The sequence below is a fragment of the Geospiza fortis genome, unplaced genomic scaffold (genome assembly GCF_000277835.1).
Source record: "Geospiza fortis unplaced genomic scaffold, GeoFor_1.0 scaffold413, whole genome shotgun sequence".
Taxonomy (NCBI): domain Eukaryota; kingdom Metazoa; phylum Chordata; class Aves; order Passeriformes; family Thraupidae; genus Geospiza; species Geospiza fortis.
In genome coordinates, this window is record NW_005054386.1 from 1664639 (window position 1) to 1685760 (window position 21122).

Here is a 21122-nt window from a genome sequence, read left to right on the forward strand (position 1 = left end):
ATTCCCGGCCAGTATCCCGCATTCCCGGTTCTCATCCCGCATTCCGGCTCTCACCCCGAATTCCCGGCCAGTATCCCGCATTCCCGGTTCTCATCCTGCACTCCCGGCTCTCTTCCTGAATTCACAGCCAGTATCCCGCATTCCCGGTTCTCATCCCGCATTCCCGGTTCTTACCCTGACTTCCCGGCCAGTATCCCGCGTTCCCGGGTCTCGTCCCGCATTCCCGGTTCTCGTCCTGTTCCCGGCCAGTATCCCGCATTCCCCGCTCTCACCCCGCACTCCCGGTCTGTATCCCGCAGTCCCGGCTCCCATCCCGCTTTCCCATACCCCGCATTCCCGGCCTTCCCCCGCCGCGCTCGGTGCGGGGTTTGGCATCAATCCCGACTGACTGGAGGCGGGTACCTCCATCCCGCGGGCGGCTCCAGAAGGACGAGCCCTGTGGGAGCACCTGATGCCCTGTTTCAGGGAACAGGGAATTCACTGGGGTTTTAACGGGACCCTTTAACGGGAGCGGCGGGGCTGGCCGGGCCCGGCAGAGCGCGGCAGCGTGCGCTGCTCGGCGCTGCGGCCGCCGCCCTTCATCCCCGGCCAAGCCACTGTCTCCAGCTGTCTCCGACGATTGCCGGGGCTCCTAAAGGCCCGGCTGCACAAGAGGCTCTGAGGAGAGTTCGTGCAGCTTTTCTCTCACCACTGGTCTCTCCCCCGCGGTTGTCTCCATCTCGGAACCCCAAGGCGTCTGAATGCCTTTCCGTCAGCAGCGGCACTAAGTGCGTGCTCTCACACGAGTATCTGCTGGCTGGGGATTTCCTGTCATCCTGCCTGTCCACGTTCAGCTTCTCTATCATATCTCTGTGTCTTCTCAAACAGCAAATGAGTGCTTTGTCTGTTCTAACTTTATCTGCTTTACAAAATTGCAGTGTTGGGTGATGGCTCTGAGTTACTTTGTTTCACAAAGTTCAGGCAAAGATTATTTTCATTCCGGGTTAAAAAGTGAAAGAATCAGAACGGAGTAATACTCATCCACGTATTCCTGCAGACTGGGACTCTCACTCCCTTTCCAACAAAAATACCAGCACTGGGTATGCAGAAAGGCATGAGCACCATGTGGGGTGGCTGCTTCCATCCCCAGGACTCACAGATTTTTGTTTGCCTGCTAGTCAAGGCATAATCTGGACAAAGCAGACCCTGTGGAGAGTAGGTGATGAATGCCTGTGAAATCCTGGCTCTGGGAAGAGCCCGTCCTGCCAGATGTGATAATGTTGTCCTCTGACAAATGGCCATAGCTTGGCCTTCTGCAGATAACCATGGGGTTTGTGTGCTAGCTTCAGCTATTGATCCTGCTGGGGAAGGGCTCCCTATCCTGCAGCCATCCATCCCACCTCCACAGTGCTCAGCTCTCACGGCCCGCGGGGTTTGGCTCCACTTCTCCCTTTCACTGGCACTTCTGCACAGACTAACAATTACACATGTGCATTTCCATTTATCTCACATCTTCCAGCTGAAGTCCAAGTGCTTCCCCCAGGGAATCAGGCACTGCAGAGAGCACTGAGATAAGCAGGGAGCACAGAGGGATCACCCAGGCGGCCTTGCTGTAGCACAGCTGCTCCTTGTAACACAGCAGACACTTAGCAGAATTCCTGAGTATCCAAACACAAAGTTCAGAGCAGCTGTTTCCAAACTCACTTGAGTTGCTGCAGTGCCGTGGGGTGTGGTGGGGACAGGCCTGCCCTTCCCAGGACCACAGGCATCCTCTGCCTCTCCTCCTGCCCCTCACAACCCACTGCCCCTGCCAGGGCCCTGCTGTAACAGCTCTGATCCAGTGTCTGCTGGACCAGCTGGATCTGCATTTTTGTTCCGTGTCAAGCCTTTATGTTTTTTCTTTAAAACACTTTGAACTGTACCATCAGCTCCAGGTTCTTGAGCTCCCCCCAGGGCTCTCTCACCATCTTGCCCATGGGCAGCAGCCACAGCCCAGGGCTTCCCTGCAGGTCAGGAATGAGTGATTGAGCCAGCAGAGCTTCCCTGGGAACCTTTCTGTGGCAGAACTATCTCACTTATTTATGTAAAGCCACACTGTAAAGGTGCTCATTCACTGCTCTCTGTTACCTTATGACCTGTGTAACCTTACATGAACTTTTGAAAGCCTGTGTGTTGGTGATTCATCCCAAAAACCTGTGGGGAGAGCAGAGCAGCACTGCAGAGGCACGTCAGCTCCAGTGTGGAACAGCAGTGTGCTCTTCTCCACCAGCACATTCCCAGAAATGCCTGCAGTGCTGACTGGCTGCCTGACATTGCTCAAGTACAATTGGTTGTGTCAGGTCTACCATAAAACGCTATAAAAATGAAACTTCTTCCAGCAACAGCTGAATTCCAGTAATCTCCAAGGCATGTAATTTGTTTGTGAAGTCGAGGCCCTATTTCCTTGCTGCAATAGCCTTACACATCAGTTCTGCAGGGCTGGGCACTAAGGATGGGCAGCATGTCATCTAGGCTGAGAGCTGGTCACATCTGAAAGGTGATTCACCCTCAGAGATGAGTGTGTCTCTTCCTCTCCACTGCCTGTGAAGAAAGTGTGGGTAAATAGCTCAGAGACATTGACCTTGCAAGTTTGCAAATCACCTGAAAGGAGCCTGACCTGTGAATTTTTAACCTCCTGTGAGAGGATGCTGAGCCTATGGGCCTTTGGAATGAGCAGAAACCCAAACTTTGACGCTGTGCTGTGCACCACATGTGCAGCAATCCCAAATCCAGGCTGCTGTCCAAGCAGTATCTCAGGATGCCCAAAGCTGGTGTGTTCTGTCATTATCCACACAGAACAGCAGCCCCAGGCTGAAGGGAGGAATGTGGGAAAGGGCATCTGTGCACGTGGGCAATCCACAGAGCCCACAGGCTGATTCCAGAACAACCACTACTGCTGTCACGTTCTTACTGTGTTCCTGTGTGCATCTGAGTGCACATGAGATACTGTGCCTTTTAATTACACCTACAGCACTGGGGAAATCCCATCAGATCTAACTGCCACCCTGCTTTGAAACTCTCTTTGCTCAAGAGCAGGTAATCAACCCTTGCCCCTCCCTGCTTGCAGGAGTGCAAGATACCCTCAGGTTGTTTTAGGGAATTTCACCATGCAGCATTAAGGTTTGAGAGCTGAAGCTGCCCTGAAAATAAAAATATGATAGCATGATGCAAATGGAATGATATCAATGCACCTTTTAATGGCTGGGGGAGTGAACAGGAGATGAAGGTGAAGATTGTTTGAGGTGCAGCCTAGGAGGTTGCTGCAGGCTTCATGCATCTGAAAAATCAGTGTTTAAAACAAAGCAATAAATACACACTACTACTACTACAACAGCTCCTACTGTTTTATCCTCAAGCTTCAATCTATACCTTAATGTTTCCCAAAAAAGAGTAGCAATTTGTCATTTTTCCTTGTGTTCAGGTGGGATTGTCTGATATTGAACAAAGCGCTCTGGTAATTTATTACTCCTTTTATGGCTTTGAGAACCTCAGTGTGTCCTTATTCCTTGGTACATAGTCCAAGACACTTCTGCTGAGAGGAGATGCTGGTTTCAGAGGCCTCTGCTGTCTCTGCAATCTCCCCTGACCCCTGTGAGATAATTTCAGTTTAAACTACCCATAGGAGAAGAAATTATTTCAGTGATCCAGCCTGCAGCATGAGCACCAAGCAGAGTGACAGAGGGCAGCAAGCTGTGGCTGAGAGCTCAGAATGGGATTTTTTGGTAGTTTTGTCCCCAAAGCCAGTGTGTCATGTAGCTACACACTTGCATTTCTGCCCTGGAAAAAGCAACTGGAGGGGCTGCTCTCCTGATTAGCTGGCCTCTGAAGCATTGCACTGTGTCAGAACTGCCTGCCCAGGAGCGCTGAGGGTCAGTCTGTGCCTCCCTGCTGGAGGAAAGGCTGAGAACACCCTGGCTGCAAACTCCAGAGCACCCCAGAGCTGTGCTGTGCAAGGTGTACCACAGGGACACTGGATGTCACAGAGGCTCTTCCTTGTTCATCTTCTAATTATTTTCTTTTTCTCTTACTTTTTAGTGTGGAAACGATAAATGATGGGCAGTTTCATAGTGTGGAACTCGTGATGCTGAATCAAACTCTGAACCTGGTGGTGGACAAGGGGGCTCCCAAGAGTCTGGGAAAGCTCCAGAAGCAGTCTTCTGTCAGCCTCAACACACCCCTCTACATTGGAGGTACTGTGAGTTGCTCTAGAATTGAAGTTTTAACATGTTTTCTCAGAAGCAAATCATCTTCATCCTGTGGGGAGGGCTCTCACAGAGCCACCACAGGAACAGCCTGCTTGGCATTTCAGCAGCTCCCAGAACTGGCTGGCACCAAGCTGTGATGGCTGAAGTGGAAGTATCATAAATTGTCATGGCAAAAAAGCAAACCAGTAGTCGGTAGGTTTAAATATATCACAACTGAGCAGTATTTCTGCTGGAAGTTTTACAGAGGTCTAAAAGTGGTGGGGAAAAAGGTGTGTGATTCAAAAACATATTAACACACAAGCTAAGAACACCTTGGTTAATAGTCTTCTCATTGGAAACTGAAGCCACAGTTTTAGACAGATACTAGAATTGCCCAAACCTCAGTTAAGAAATTTTTTCCCATTAAGTACTGAATCTGGAGGGAAGAGGCCAAATGGGATGGGGAACAATGCCCAGAATAATGACTATACCACTGATTAGGTGTCTGGTTACAAGAGGCAGAACAAAGGCTGGTCTCTGCCCAATGGATTGTTTTTGCCAGAACCCCCCTAGTTCTGTTCTGGACTGAATGTTGAAATCTCTCTCTCAGTGACACGGAGTTCTTGAATTTTTAGTCAGCCTATTTCAAATACAAAAGTCAGCAGAATGGTAATACAAAGTCTTTGAGCCTTTTCTAATGAGATAATTGAAGCCAATAGTAGAAACTCTTACCAAATTCAGTTGGTGCTGGTCAAGGCTTTTCTAAATAATTTTCTTTAATAACACTTTTCTAAAAGAGCCCTGAATATTGCCCTTGTAAAACAGAAAACTGGCTAATCTTGCTTTGTACAGAGCTGAACTTTTATAATTGGCTCCTATTAAGAATGTCACAGGCTATTAAAGAGCATTGTGCATCAAAGATAATCTGCTGGTGCAGAGGCCATCTCAATTTCTCCCTTTAGCACAGCACAAAAGATATCAATCCTGCAGCAGTTTATACACAGGGAACTTGGGAACTAATCCTGTGGAAAAGTTTTGTTAATGGATGAGCATCGTGGGTCAATACTAATTCTCCAAAGGTACCTAAAAATTCTCTGGAAAAACCTGAGGTCTGGAATGAAGGACTGTTGGATACCAGGATCCATGGCCTCAGTAAAGACTTTTGTGTTGCCTATTAAAAATCTTCTTGCTTCTTTCTAAACCCTCCCTGTTCTTCATGTGCCACCTCTTTGTGTGCAGCCCTCCCATGGAGCCAGCTGCCCTTCCTCTGCAGGTGGTTTAGCTCAGGTAGCTGCCTAAATTACCCCAGAGCAATTGTTCCTGACAGTAAGGTTAATACAGACCTGAACCTTCAGGAGCTCTACAGAAAGGTTAACACAGACCTGAACCTTCAGGAGCCCACAGTTCTGTCCATCTCACAACCACATCACCTGTTCTAGCAACTTTCCTCCTAACACACAGTGAAACAGGTGCTGGATTTGTTTTAGGAACACCTTTAACAGTGGCATTGCTTACAGACAGTGAGTCCAGAGGCCTCACATGGCTGACAATGGAAGCACTTGCCTGTGCTAATGCAGCTGTACATCCAAGCTGGCATCAGTGGGGAAGGCACAAAACAACATCCAAAAGAACCTGCTGGCCATCCAACTGTGTGAACTCTTCCAAGCACTTGAACAAGATGGGAGGGGCTGGCCACAAAGCCTTGGCCTGGCCCTTGAAGTGCTGTTCCCTGTCTTTAGAGCTCTCCTGCACTAATTTCCAGGGGATGCACTCTTAGCACTCCCTCTCTTAACACTGTGACCCAGTAAAGCCAAACTGTCTTGTTGCATCCCAGAGGTGGATGATACTTGCTGACAAATGAAGGCATTCTCAAGGCTTTCAGAAGAATAATTGCTATTAAACTGTAGAGAGAAGGAACATTATCTAAGGATAGGAACACATAGCCACCAGGCAAAAAGAAAATAGTTTGGTTTTTCTTTTGTTTTTTGGGTCATGTACTTCTTACAGAAGACTGGGCAAGTGAGTTTATTTTTTTCCTTTCCATTTCCAGAATGAGGACAGTGAGATTGTGCTACCTTACAAAGGTCCTATGCAAATTGATTATTCAAAGGGGCCATGACAAAAGAAGCTTTAGCAATTATAAGTGATACAATTTATAATTATATCAATTATACTAATTATAATTTATAATTGTAAGTATAATTGAACCTTCCCTTTTTCCTTTTATCTGAAGGGATCCCAACCTCTACTGGACTATCATCCCTGCGCCAGGGCGCAGACAAGACACCAAATGGTTTTCATGGCTGCATTCACGATGTCAGGATCAACAATGAGCTGCAGGATTTCAAGGATTTACCCCAGCAGTCCCTGGGAGTCCTTCCTGGCTGCAAATCCTGTAACATCTGCAAGCACGGGATTTGCCGGTCCCTGGAGAAAACGAGTGTGATTTGTGAATGTCACCCCGGCTGGACGGGCCCTCTGTGTGACCAGGAGATTGGAGATCCATGTCTTAACCACAAGTAAGCTCAAACCAATGCTGACTGGAGAGCAAAAGCTTTACAGCTAATGCACATTTCACATTTCATCATGCAAAACCACATCTGACTGGTTTTGGAGGTGCTGGGTCCCCACACGACGTTATTGACAGTTGTGAGTCTGCGTCTGTGGCAGCTCTCAATTTCCACTTCTTGTTCAGACTTTGCTGACTCGCCACAGGAGCTCGTGGTCCTGCAGGAGCTCAGGTGTTAATGCTGCAGGTCATACCTTCAGCTGTGACTCTACACTTTAAAATACAGAACCTCCCGTTAATGGGCATGGCTTAACCCCAGGAGGTGAGAGCCTGCATGGATCCAGAGCAGAGCAGCCTGTGAGGGAGAGGTACACATTTCAGGGGTTTTCTCCCTGCAGCACTGAGCCCAGTCTTCAAACTTACTCCCTGAAGACCATTATGCACTCCAGTGTGAGCAGTTTTAAATTTCCCAAATAGCTGACTTAAATATTACACTTTGAAACAGCCCTTTAAAGTGCAAGTTTAAAGGATAGCGTGGTGTTGCATGTGAAGGGAGCATGAGTGTAAAGTATTTACAGTTCAAAGGCTCAATAACCACATCTCCATCAGAAACACAGGATGAATAGCTTTCTTATGGCCAATACACAGGAAACAGTCTCGTGCAGAGCAGCAGGCTGCATATTTCAGTGTTGTTTCATAAGCAGATGGAAGTACTTTTGTTTTAGAAGTTCCTTCAGTTGCTGTCTTGGAAGGCGCTTTTCACGAGCACATACTTTTGACAGGTAAATTGATGCAGTGAATAATCACTCTCAGAGATTTAACCTGGCAAAGGTACCATTTTAAATTTGCTTCTGGTTCTAATTCTGCAAAGTACTGAACTCTGGAGGTGTTGAAAAGCACCTGACAGTTTACAAACCAAAGGTATGAAGACCCAAATGTTTCCTTGAATTTCCAATGTCAACACAAAGCTGTTGTGGTTGGACAGAGAAAAATAAGGGAATTCCAGATGTTTACATGATGAGGGATTGTTTCTCTCATAGTCCAGGGAGGATGAGGCAATTACGAACACAGTCCCTTGCTAAGGGAAGTAGCTGTGAGTATTTTTAATGCTCACACACTGTCCCACCTTTCCTGAATCAGTTCAGGCTTTTGGAGCTGGCTCCCTAAAGCCCTGCCCAGTGTGTCCAGGGGAGTGTGGAGCCCTGCTGGCAGGTGTCTGCTCCAACACTCACAGGTTAATCTCACTGAGGAAATGCACCTGTAAAAATCAGGTAACCTCTGGTTATGGGGCAGAAAACACTGCTCTATACAGACTGTGACCCCTTTCATTACAGTATGTTGCATGTCTGGAGCTGACTGAAACTGCTCTTGTAATCTGTCCTTTTTAGTTCAAAGCTTAAAAATTAAATGTTCAAAAATTCAACATAAACAGGGAATAATTTTGAAGTACTAGAAAGAAAACAGAAATAAGAGAGACATGGGCTTATGTCAAGTTAGGTTATGCCAAAGTTTTTCCTTGGCTGGAGACAGTTGCTTTCCTCACCGTTCTCAGCCCATGCCAAGTCTGCCCCTGTCCCAGAAGTGGGGACAGTGTCAGAGAACTTGCTCAGGATCACCACCCCACCCTGTGGTGTTCCCTGGAAATGCCAAAGCTGGCTGCAAACCCCAGGAGCCAGGGAACCCTCAAGTACAGCTGCCTGCTGATAAGTCTGTGCCTAGCTTTGCCACCAGCACCTTCATTTATCACACTGGTTTTCATCACCTGATATTATTTGTACAGCAGCTCTGCTCAGGAAGCCTGGGCATGCAGCTTGATTGTTGGCACTTAGTTGCACGTGCTGCTGCTGTAAATGTGAGCTGTCTCATGTGGGTGCCAAGCCTTGGTCTGTGCTCACGAAGAGCCCAATGTTTTCTACTTAGGTTCACAAATTCTAAATGTATTCTCTGAACGTTCTCCAGTATTCACTGAAAACCCACACAGTTTTCTCCAGAGTGTTTGACACTGAGCTGCTGTTTTTGGATTAGTATCCTGGAATTAAATGGGCAGAAATGCCAAAATCAAACATTTCTGGGAAAAGGAACTTTCACTTCCAGCAAAGACCAGCTCTAAATGCTGCTGTTTCTCCAGGTGTCTGCATGGCAAGTGCACGGCGGCCGGTGCTGCTTACACCTGTAAGTGCATGGAGGGCTACACGGGCCTCTACTGTGACAAGAAGAACAATTCCTCAAACCCCTGCAGGACTTTGAAATGCAGCCACGGGCAGTGCAAGGTCTCGGAGCACGGGGAGCCCTACTGTGAATGTGACCCCGGCTACAGCGGAGAGCTCTGTGACAGAGGTGGGCTTGTGCTGCTGCATTCCTGTTTTACACCTCATTTACACCTGCTTTACTCCTCTCTTCCCTGCCACTCCGTCCTGCTTTACACCTCATTTACACCTGCTTTACTCCTCTCTTCCCTGCCACTCCGACTTGGGGAGGAATGGCAAATAGAAGATAAAGCTAAGCCAACCTCTGCAGAGCAGTACACGGAGAACAGAATCACATAACAGTAGGTAGCTGCTATCACATAGAGAAACGGGGACATGGAGTGAAGAGTTTTATTCTTTATCTCCTGATTCCTCAAGGTTTGCTGCTCCCAGGATTTGGGTGGGATGTTTAAAGAGCTTGTTGTGGGGTTTACCTTCAGCAAGCAGGGATTTGCACTGCTGGGAAGGGAGGTCATACAAGGAGTAACCACTCACCTGAAGTGGCATGAAAGATTCTCCTCCTTCAGCTTGGGCAGGTTTCCAGGAGAATCCCACAGGTCATGCTGGACTTTCCTATGAGGGCAGAGGCCCAGCTCTTCTGCCCTGACCTGAAAAGACTCCCTGGAAACTCACTGAGTTTTAACTGCATCCTTTCTGCCTTTTTTTGTTCTTGTCCAGAAGGAAGGAGCTGGATTATATTATTTTTATTTAGGTTGTCCCTTTCCTGTGCATGAACCACAGACTTTCCAAATTTTACACATGTCCATCACCAAAATATATCTGGCTGCTGCACAGGGACTGCAGAACAGCACAGACACTTTCAGGTATCCCAGACCACTGGTGTCACACAGAGCAGGCTGACCTTTGCTCCAGAGAGGCAGACATGGTAAAACTAATTCTTATTTTGCAGGAGTGTTGCAGGACTCAACACTCAGTGCTCATTAAAACACTTCCAGGCTGCTGATCAAAGCCAGCAGGCCTGCTTGGCCCTGGCCTTGCACAGGATATTACACATTTGTGTAGACATGCTCTGTTTTGGTGGCAGGTACAAAGCAGTAAAAGATTAAGGTTCTTCTCATGGCATCTGTTTGTCTTGAATCACATCATGAACCCCGGGCTGCTCACTGATGTGTGGGGAATATCCAGTGTGAAAAACACATTCACTCTCCTGTGAACATTTAAAAAGTTAATAATGGACAATAGGAGACAAGGACCATAGAACAAAGGCTATTATAGCCAGGTGCATCTTGGCACTCAGAGCACCCTGTTATCTTCAGCGATACCCCTTAAATACCTTTTCCCTTACAGCAGCCTGTTGCATACTCATAGACCTTTATGCATAGCAAACTTTTCTCCAAACTAGTTTACATTTTCCAAGAATTGTTTAGCATAGCTCCTCCTTGGATCCTCCTTTTTAGAGCAAGCAGATTCCCTGGTTGTGATTTTAGTCCATTCATATAATCTCCAGTTTTTGGGCCCTGGCCCACACTGCCTTCAGAGGGTGAGTGCTGATGGTTGGCAGATCTGTACAGGTGTCTTCATCCTGTGTGCATTGGGTGTTATCCCATCCCAGCAGGCATTTTAACATAAGCAAACTTATATCAGCTATTTCACTAAGCTTAATTAACAACAGAAATGAAAACTGTATAACAAAGTTACTTTACACATATAAAATCCATTTCAATATTTGCAAAAAGCCAATTTGATAATATGCATCTATAATATTTGGCAAAATAGTTACTGTCATAGCTGGTGTCCCCAGCTGGGTAATAATTAGCATTGACTCCATGATTCTCAGAAGACTGATGTATCTTTTTATTATAGTATATTTATTGAGAAACCCATCTCCCTTACAGACAGTCACAACACAGATGGACCCAATTGGTCCTTCAATCTAAACACCATCACCACTGGCCAATTAAGAAAGATTTGTTTACCAAATCACCCTTTGGTAAACAAATCTCCATAACACATTCCACATGTGCACAACAGGTGCAGCATATGAAGATAAGAATTATCATTCTTCTCTCTGATGTTCTCACAGCCTTCCCCAGGACAATACCTGGGGAAAGCTGTGCCTTGCTCTCCGTGACCAGAGAGCTGCTGCCACAAGTTACCACATTTCTGACTCCTTCCCACCCCTGTTGTCCCAGCAGAGAGCCTGTGCCAAGGAGACATCATTCGGGAAGTGGTGCGCAAGTGGTCCTTACAGACAGTCATGACACAGCTGGACCCAAGTGGTCCTTCAATCTAAACACCATCACCATTGGCCAATTAAGAAACCACCCTTTGGTAAACAAATCTCCATAACACATTCCACATGTGCACAACACCAGGTGCAGCAAGTTAGGATAAGAATTGTCATTCTTCTCTCTGATGTTCTCACAGCCTTCCCCAGGACAACACCTGGGGAAAGCTGTGTGTCGCTCTCTGTGGCCAGACAAGTTACCACATCACCACAACGAGAAAAGTTACCACCTTTCTGACTCCTTCCCACCCCTGTTGTCCCAGCAGAGAGCCTGTGCCAAGGAGACATCATCCGGGAGGTGGTGCGCAAGCAGCAGGGCTACACCTCGTGCGCCACGGCCTCCAAGGTGCCGCGGCTGGAGTGCCGCGGGGGCTGCGGCGGCGGCGGGCACTGCTGCGTGCCCCTGCGCAGCAAGAGGAGGAAATACTTCTTCCAGTGCCTGGATGGCTCCACCTTCACAGAGGAACTGGAGAGACACGTGGAGTGCGGCTGCTCAAAGTGCTCGTAAGCCATCCTGGGGTCTCTCGCCACTTTAATCGACTCAGAAGCATTATGGAAACGGGACCTGTTTACTTGCAGAGTGAAGAAGAAGAAAAGAATTATTAAGTATATTGTAAAATAAGCAAAAAATAGAACTTATTTTTATTATGGAAAGTGACTATTTTCATCTTTTATTATATAAAGTATCGCACCACTTTGGGTATATGTATCATATAGTGAGCTATTTTTACCATGAAACTTTTTTAACAGTTGTAAGAAAAAAAATTTCAAAAGCTAAAAGGTTAAAAAAAATAATTATATATATAAAGAAAACATAGCCTAAGAGGAGAAATGTGGGGTGACTTTATGTGTATGCACAACGAACAGATGTAAAGGTGTTCCAAGGACCCACTGCCAGACTGATTTGGGCTGAAGAAAGCTCCGAGGCCCTGGCTGGGAGTTCCAGGTGAGCAGATCCCCGTGACTGACTGCATCCAGGCACCCGAAGAGCCTCCTCAGCCCCTTCTCTTCCCAACACTGCCAACACTGGTTTGCTCCTGTACAGTGGCCCCGCTTGCTGTCCATCAACTGGTTCCCTGGAGCACACAGGCACTGCCATAGCTTGAGGCTAATTACATTATTTGACTATTGTAATACTATAATAATACATTTTTTGCTGTGTATGTTGTATTTATCTGTGTTCATGTTATATTCTGCGGCAACTGTATCTATAGAGCACAGGCAGCTTTATCCAAAAGAAGGGTGCAAAGGGAAAGGAAGTGGAGAAATTTATGTTGCTTAGGGTAATTTGGGGGCAAAAATGTGAAATAAGTGCTAAGTGATGCCTAATAAATGACATAGTACTTTTGTGTAAACTCCTCAGCTATGTTATTTCCCAAGTTTGTGCCTTCTTGCTCCCAGTCTTGAGCCCTTTTTTGTATATGAAATGTAAGGAATGCACTGCTACATAGTTTATCACACCTTGACACTTTAACTTGCAAAGGTTGTAAAGAGCATGAAAATACCGCAGGTGCCAGAAGGCACCTGCAACATGTCAGCTTTTACTGCCACTGTCACTTGAGCCAGGGTGTGAGCTGGGCTGTGGCTGCTGCTCAGCCTCACGCTGGCTCTGAGCAGCTGCCTGCCTCCCCACGGCTCTCCAGGCGAGCAGAAGTTGCACTAAATCCATGTGAAGGTGTTCAGCTGGCACCTGCCCTGCAGGGAGAGGTGTCACAGCTCTGCCCAGTGCAGCCTGAGCTGCTCACCAAAGCTCCTCCACCTGCTCCTGCCCTGCACTTGTGCCTCCCACTCACCTGAGCTGTGTTCAGAGCAACTGCTGAGTAGGAATTGGAAATCAATGCAGGGATGACGTCTCACTGTGGATGTGAGGGAAAAATTGACTCTGGGAGTGAGTTTGAGTTTTGAAGGGTTTTTGTCAGGGCTGCTTTTCAGGGTCAGGACATACATGCAAAGAGCACCATGGGTACCTTGAATTTTCTCTTACTGTAAGTTTCAAACCTCCCAATCAACAACTGCTCTATTACCTGTATAATTTCTTTCTTTCTCTAATGGAGTAAGTATTCTGATCCTTTCTTTAAGTTCTCTGTCTCTAAGGAAGATAGTCAGAGATGCTTCCTAGCAGCCATAAAGTCCTTCTGGGAACACTTACTGGTCTCACCAAAAGGCTTTCAGATCAGGGGATTCAGCAAAGAATGAGTAGGAAAGCTGAATCAAGAAAATGGGACAGCTTTGATTTGGGCTTTGGAAGGATGCACACAATGCAACCCTGCCATGAAAAGTAGAAATGTTTATTTCACTAAAGCAGAGAGACCATCTAGCTATAGAGAAGGTCTCTATAGAGACTTTCTGGCTATAATACAGCCAGAAAGCTGTAACATGCTTGTTGTTCTTCTGCTAGGTCAGTCTCTCCTTAACTGCAGCAGTTCATTCATATTTCTCTGTTATGACCAGAACAATGTGAGCAGAAGGGACATAACCAATTTAACAGGCATCTCAAAAAAATCATCAAAACAAGTATCAGTACATGGAGCTGGCAATCAGTGAAACATAAAACAATCACTACTTAATGTGCCAGACTCTGATTGATACAGAACAGCTCAAAAGCCAGGGAAAAACTAACCCTGGTTTCAAGTACTGTGGACTGCTTTTTATTTTTAACATAACATCAGCAGCTCATAGCAGCTGGGGTTTGTGATGTACGACAAAAATCACCTAAACCACAACCCACATGTTTTAAAAATTCATGTGAGTGTCTGCAAACACTTGTACAAATATGTGCCAGGCACACTACTACCATTAATGATTCATTCCTGCTTAAAAACATTTGAATTTCTAAAGAAGCAGCTGCTGGGGTGTCAGGCAGAAGAAATCCAGCCTGGCAGTGGCTCACCAGCCTCAGATTTGTAGCCACTGGACTGCCCGGGCCTGCAGGAACACGGCCCCTCTTGAACCTGTCCAAAGCTGTGCTCACTCTGTCACCTGAGCAGCAGCACTGTGACAAACAGGGTGACATTCACGGGTGGCCTCACACCTGCTCTGAAAGCAAAGGCCTGGCAAGGCAAAAGCCATCAACATCTTGTTAACACATCACTCTGGGATTTACTTAAGCCAAGCCTTGCAGCAAAGGGACCAGCAACAACTCAGCAAGGCCAGCCCTGTTCCTGGCCCTTTTCTGTCGTGGCACTTCAGTGTTAAGTGTCACGATAAAGAACTAAGAAATTATCTATTTTGTAACCAAATGATGCAATTTTTGTATGCTTTTAGGCAGCACTTGCCACTGGAGAGTGATGCTTTATGTCCATGATTCTCTGACTTGCTACAGAATTATTTTAAGAAAATAAAAATAGCATTCAGATGTGCCAAAAATGTGTGGTTAACTGAAGTGTAATTAGCTCTGAAAGTTCCTTTGTAACCTGCCTAATGTTACAATCGATTTCAAGAACTGTGGGTACAATGCAGTAGTTTTTACCTCCAGAAAGTTTTAATATAAAGTGAAGAAAGATGCTTACCCTTTAAAAATGGCAATGCAGACTCGTGTGAACTGATGTATTTTATTATTAGATTCTCATTGTGATGTAAGTTTAAATAAATTGTTGGGTTATGGAAGATTGTAACACCTTGTGATGCAGATTATTTCTCTGTGTATTTGAGGTATTGAGTCCAACCTTCAGTGTCCACAGGAAATGATGGAGGAACTACAGACATTCCTCTTGGACAAAGTCAAAGAACAGCTGTAGTTAAAGGTGGTATGTACACCAGTTACCAATTTTTATGGCATCACAGCCTAGTATTTTAGGAGTCTTACATGCACAGGCAAATTAAGTCACATAGTTTTTGATCCTGGGCATTTTCTTTAATTAAAATCTTTATTTGGTACATTTTTTAAACTGTTTGATAAAGACCTGCAGCAAAACCACACTCATTAATTACTGTTAGAATAAATGAAGAAATATTGGGAATGGAGCTGGAGGAGGTAGGGCTGAGGAAATGGAAGTCACAGCCAACTGTGGATGGAAGGGATCTTGTGATGTCCTGACACACCTGCACTCAATATCTGCTGCCACACTACTGTAGATGATTATTTAATATTAGTGACCCAGCAGCAACAGACTTCTGCTGTTCATTGCATTCCAGCCTTAGCATAGAATAAAATAAAGCTCCCACCTAGTCCTCTGCCTTCCCTCACCCATGCCCCTGTGCAACACTCACATATTGCTAATTATGCTTCAAACTATGGCTCCTAAGAGTTGCCTTTGCAGTTCCATGCAAAACTGGTGGCAGCAGTTAGCCAATAAAAACACTCAACCTTAATGAGCATCATTAAATCTGAACTATGAAGGTTAATTACATAATTGTAGCAGATGGCAGCATTTTCACCTAAAGCAAACCCAGCTGAGCCCACTAAAAAAGCTAGCAGGGAAGTGTTCAAAAATGGCTGGGTAGTGGCTGCTCTGCTCAACAGTTTATTTGCATTGCTTGTGGCTGTGCAGCTTGGGGGTTGCTGATCCCAAGGAACTGCAGCCTGAGGATGCAAAGCTCCTATTTGTGCTTCTGCTTTCACTGCCCAGGTACTGTTTACTAGACATTGTACGAGACAAACAGTGCTGGAAACTGTCTGTCCCACCTTCCTTTATCTTTGTGCTCTCCAGTCGGCAGGGAATGGTTGGATGGAGCTGCTGCTTGCACGGTGGTTGGCTGCGGGGTTTGAGTTGTTCTTTGAGGTCCTGTCGCTTCTGGTCTCTGTGGCCTCTTTTAGGAGTCACCTCCCAGTTTCTGCTCCAGCTCACTGCAGGCAGCCCCTGGGTTCAGCGGGCTGGACAGGCGGAGCTGGCTCAGCTCTGCCGAGCCCAAGGTACTCCCGATGCCTTGGTTTAAGATGTCACACTGGGTGCCAGTCCGGTATCGTTCTGTGTGCGCGCTGAGGATGTTTTCTGATGTTTTCCAGATGCTTTTCAGAACGGGCCCCGCAGCTTTCGGGACAGCGGAGGTGAGCGGGGTCCGCCAGCAGGTGGCGCCGCAGGGCGGCCCGTGCCGCTCCCGGGGGATGGGAATGGGGATGGGAATAGGATGGGAATGGGGATGGGGACGGGGATGGGAATGGGATGGGACGAAATACTTCAGTGGAAAGGGACCCATAAGAGCCATTTGAGCAACTAAGGGCTGACAGAAACACAGCCCGTTGTTGAAGGCACTGTTCAAATGCCTTAAGCACTGGCAGGCCTGGGGTATGACTGCCTCTCCAGGAAGCCTGTTCCAGGCTTTCCACAAAAAATGCTCCCTGATGTTCTGTATAAACCTCCACGGTGCAGCACTGAATCTTTCCCATGCCTGCTGTCTGGATCCTGGGGAGAAAAGCTCAGCATTTCCCTCTCCATGTCTCCTCCTCACAGGAAGTGCAGAGGGCAATGAAGTCACCCCTCAGCCTCCCTCCCTCCAAACTGGACAAGCCCAGAGTTCTCAGCTGCTCATCACGGGACTACATGTATATGTGATACACAGATTTTCTGGGAAGATTTAAATAATAACGCATCGTTCATGTGTGATGACAGGCGTCCCTGCTGTCCCCTCACCATGACATGGATCATCGTGGCTATACCCCAGGAAACTGCATGAACTGGCAGCAGGACAGCTGTGCTGAGCCCCAGGAGAGCATGTGAGACCTGGGGGTCTCCAACACTTCTTCAGCACATCCCTGGCAGCAGGACAAGGGCTCCATGTGCTGGCATATGGGACAGCCCGTGCCCAGAGGTCTGACGTCAGTGTCACACGGCTGCTGTTGATGTTGATTATTTCCATGCTAGCACCTTATGGAATAACAACTGATTCTGCTGTTCCTACCCCAGTTCTGCTGCTGTTTGCTCCCACACACACTGTGTGCCTGCAGAGTTCATTAGCCAGCAGGGTGTCCAAGCTGGCAGGCACACACCCCACAGGCTGTGACACCTCTGGCCTCTGAAGAAAGCACAGCTGCTCCTCCAAGCACCCTCACCCTCCGAGAGCCCTGCAAGCAGCAAGGCTTGGAACAGAGCATGCAGGCAGAACAAGGAGTAGCTGTCAGTGTGAGGAGCTTCACTTACCCGTGGTGCAGGGGGCACCCTGCAGTCTCAAACAGAGCTGGCTGTGAGACTTGCACAGCTTTGTATCTTGTTCATCTTGTGTGATCTCTTGACCTTCTCCTTTCCCAGGGCTTCTGAGCTTTCAAAGTACAGTGATGCTCAAGGTAGTCTGGGGATGACAGTGCCTTCTCTGAACTGTCTATGAGGTTTGTCCCCACAGCACAGGGATCACTCCTTTTCTGTAAAAATAACCTTTTACAAGGCTGTGTCTTATCTGGGGCGGAAAAGTGCACATCCTACCTCTGAGGTGTGGGAGGGAGGAAAGCAGGTAAATGAGTGTTCAGGGGATAGCTCAAAACTGACAGGAATCGGGCTATTTTGAGTGGTCCAGCCCTCCAGCTAATCTTCCACCAGCAGCATTTAACCAGCTCCTGTGCTGGAGGAAGGGAGGATGTTCAGAGGGATGGTGCTCATCTTCCCAAGTCACTGTCCCATGTGATGGAGCCCTGGTCCCCTGGAGATGGTTGAACACCCACTCACCCATGGGAAGCAGTGAATTCATTCCTTGCTTTGATTTTCTTGCATGCACACCTTTTACTTTCCCAACTGAACTCATTCCAAGAGTTCTCTCCCTTTTACCCTTCCAGTCCTCTTCCCAATCCTGCTGACAGGGCAGTGAGGGAGTGTCTGGGAGGGGTTTGACTGCTGACTGGGGTTAAACCTCGACAGGCAAAAGCCTCAGCCCTGCCTTTGACACTTCTTGCAGAGCAAGGTTACAGGAACCAAATACCACAAGGTAATTTAGGTGGGGACTTTGCAGCACATGAGATAAGATCAGGCTTTCACCTAGCATGTGATAAGAGCAGGCACAACAGGCAGTTTTTATAAAGCAGCTTACACTTCCTTAATTACACACCAGCATATTTTGCATCTCTTAACCTGCCCTAGTTTCTCCTGGTAAAGCATTCATTGAACTGTTGGGGGGGAGGGAGATTTAATATTTTTCTTATATTTTCTTAATATATTTACTATGTTGAGGTAAACACCAAAGTATGATTTATGGGACCAAGAGACAGACTAAGTTGGTCACACCAATAAATGAATTAAATTCTTATATAGCAATGAAACAATTTTCATTTCACCCCAGTAATAACTGATTTTTTAAAAAGTCCTTGCCTTCAGGTGTATCATTCATATAGAATCCTCTCATCTGGTTCAATTACCCAAAGATGCTGCATAGTATTTTAGGACAGTAGTTATATAAGTGTGTATGTATATATATATATAAAAATATATACACACATTTTTATTTATATAGCTGATCATATATTCACCTTGAGATTTATTTATTCTTACTTAGGGGCTTTTCCAAGCAATGTGTTGACTGACATACAAATAACTCCAATCTAAAAGTGCTCATAACTAGTAAATCAATTGCTCTGAAAATTAATGAACATTCTGAGCCTCTCACAGACCTGTGTTAAATTTCCAGTTTGATCTAAACCTCAGCTCTGAGATGGACTAAAGATAGCTGAGCATTGATCTCAGTTTCATTTTTTGGGGTTTTATTTCACATATTCTGTTTTAGCTGTAACATTCAGATAAAACCCTGCAGCTTATTGTGAAGAAACCGAAACTTCAGATCTGCTGACCTTGTTTTTAACTGAACAGCCCTTAGCTCATTCATTATCACAGAGCCTTTATCTAGTCCATTTTTTCACATGGGGAGATGAGTTAAGAGGGTTTGCTTGACACAATAGGTAAAGTGAGCATCCAATGTATAAAAAATTCAGAACTTGCTCCTAAAACTCATGCACAAAATATGCATTTTTGTCTCTGACGGAGTCCAAGGCTGGGAAAGCAGTCAGTGAATCTGCATTGCTGGAAAGGGAGAGCTATCATTTCCTCAGTGAAAGCTGGGTCAGGAACTTCTCTGCCTGTTTCAAGACAGCAGGGATCAGACAGCTGTCAGGCTGTACACTATGTTTTTTCTTATTTTTCTGCGTGTATATATTTATTACCAGCACTTCCCAGCGTAGTTCATTTCCTCTAGAGTTAGAAGGTGTGTAGGAAACAGTCAGAGTGTCAGTGCTGGGGAAAAAATACCTCAGAATTAAGGTAATAAAAAAATCTTCCTGCAGATCTGTTTTCCCCATCCCCACCAGAGAAGTCTTCAAGACACCGGATAGCTCATTTTACACCAAACGTTCCACACTGCACAGTCTGGTGACAGGCAGGAAATTAAAGACTCTTTTTCAATCACTCTGTATATTTATGAGCAAGTTAACTTCCAGGTAGCAGCTAAATTCTTGTACTCCCTAACATGTATGTAAATGCTTGTGCTTAATGTTTTAATAGTAAACTACATTGCAGTGAGAAACCACAAAACCACACCAAAATTTCCTCGCTTTAAGAGTAACACACAGGAATTTCCACAATTACATATCGCTTACAGAAAGAGAGAAGTTCTGCAGCCTTGCTAATACACTGAGAACTTCCTTTAAAGGATGAAAAGAGAACACTTAGAAGACTTCAGAGTAAGCTTTCCAAATACAGATATTTCAGAAAGGAAACATGATAAATGGGAAAGGGCATCCACAAGATAATTTTGGCTTTTTAATGAAAGATTCTGGATTAAAATGAACAAGACATATATGACAAGTTTTTCATGTTTAGGAGCGAGGGGAATGGAGGGTGAGAAGATGAGGTTCCTGTCCTTACACAACAGGTTTGTGAGTAAACCTCATGCTCTGGAAACTGAGCATTCAGTCTTTGCTTTGTGAACAGTTATTTCAAAAGAAACTTTTGCCAAAGCTAAACTCCAGACACAAAGAAACTTCAGCTTCCAAGACAGAGATTATGCCCAAATCCTCCTCCCAGACCAGAGCTTTTGGGTTCATCCTAGGTCACAGTAACTGATCTATAATTACATACCACTTTATCACAAAGGAGAGGGGAGAAAGTGGAAAAATCCCATTATGAATTCTGGCTGGAAAGCCCAAGGTTGTGAGCAGTAGGTGGGAGACCTCACCATGTCGTGCCACTGGCGGTGCCCAGTGACACCCTGGCCTGTGCCAGGCTCAGTGTGACCAACAGGACCAGGGCAGTGTCTGTCCCTGTGCTGGGCACTGGGCAGGGGCACCTCGCTTCAGGAAGCACATGGAGGGGCTGGAGTGAGTTTAGAGAAGGGAATGGAGCTGGGGATGGGTCTGGAGCAGCATGAGATGCTGAGGGAGCTGGAAAGGGGCTCAGCCTGGAGAAAAGGAGCCTCAGGGGGGACCTTGTGGCTCTGCACAGCTCCTGACAGGAGGGGACAGCCACATGGGGGGTATGCTGTGATCCCAGGGAGCAGGGACAGGAGGAGAGGGAACGGCCTCATCCTCCACCAGGGAAGGTTGGGTATCACAAGGAATTTCTTCATAGAAAGGGTGATTAGATATTGGAATGGGCTGTCCAAGGAGGTGGTGGAGTCACTGTCCCTGGAGGTGTTTAAGGAAAGACTGGACACAGCATTCGGTGCTCTGCTCTAGGTAACGCGGCAGTGCTCGGTGCCAGGCTGGACTCAGTGATCCCAGAGCTGCTTTCCACCTGATTGTGCGATTAAACATCAGCCTGTTCCACCAGATGAGGCAAAGTTTCCAGAGAAATAAAGTTACTGGTGCCATCATTGGAGTCCAGGCACAGGAAAGAAGCCGAACTGCTCTGGTGCTTAATCGTGAGAGCGCTTCAGTCCGAGCGAGGGGAAACGAAAGCAAACGCCAACTGCCCGTTTCACTTTACAGCATTCGCGTGGCTCTGGCAACACGCAGAGCGCGAACACCAGGGCCCGACACCGGCTGCGCCAGCGGCGCGGGGCCCGTG

The 21122-nt window shown here is 46.6% G+C and overlaps 1 protein-coding gene across 3 annotated transcripts in view; it reads left to right on the plus strand.

The window, feature by feature from the left end:
• Positions 1 to 14819, plus strand: part of SLIT3 (slit guidance ligand 3) — a 483855-nt gene extending 469036 nt beyond the window's left edge. For all 3 annotated transcript variants that reach the window (XM_031060566.1, XM_031060568.1, XM_031060567.1), the window contains 4 exons: positions 4054 to 4208; positions 6436 to 6721; positions 8840 to 9048; positions 11472 to 14819. In XM_031060566.1, the coding sequence (XP_030916426.1) occupies positions 4054 to 4208; positions 6436 to 6721; positions 8840 to 9048; positions 11472 to 11713 (892 nt within the window). In that variant the 3' untranslated portion in view covers positions 11714 to 14819. The remainder of the gene's footprint in view (positions 1 to 4053; positions 4209 to 6435; positions 6722 to 8839; positions 9049 to 11471) is intronic.
• The last annotated feature ends 6303 nt before the right edge of the window (positions 14820 to 21122 follow it).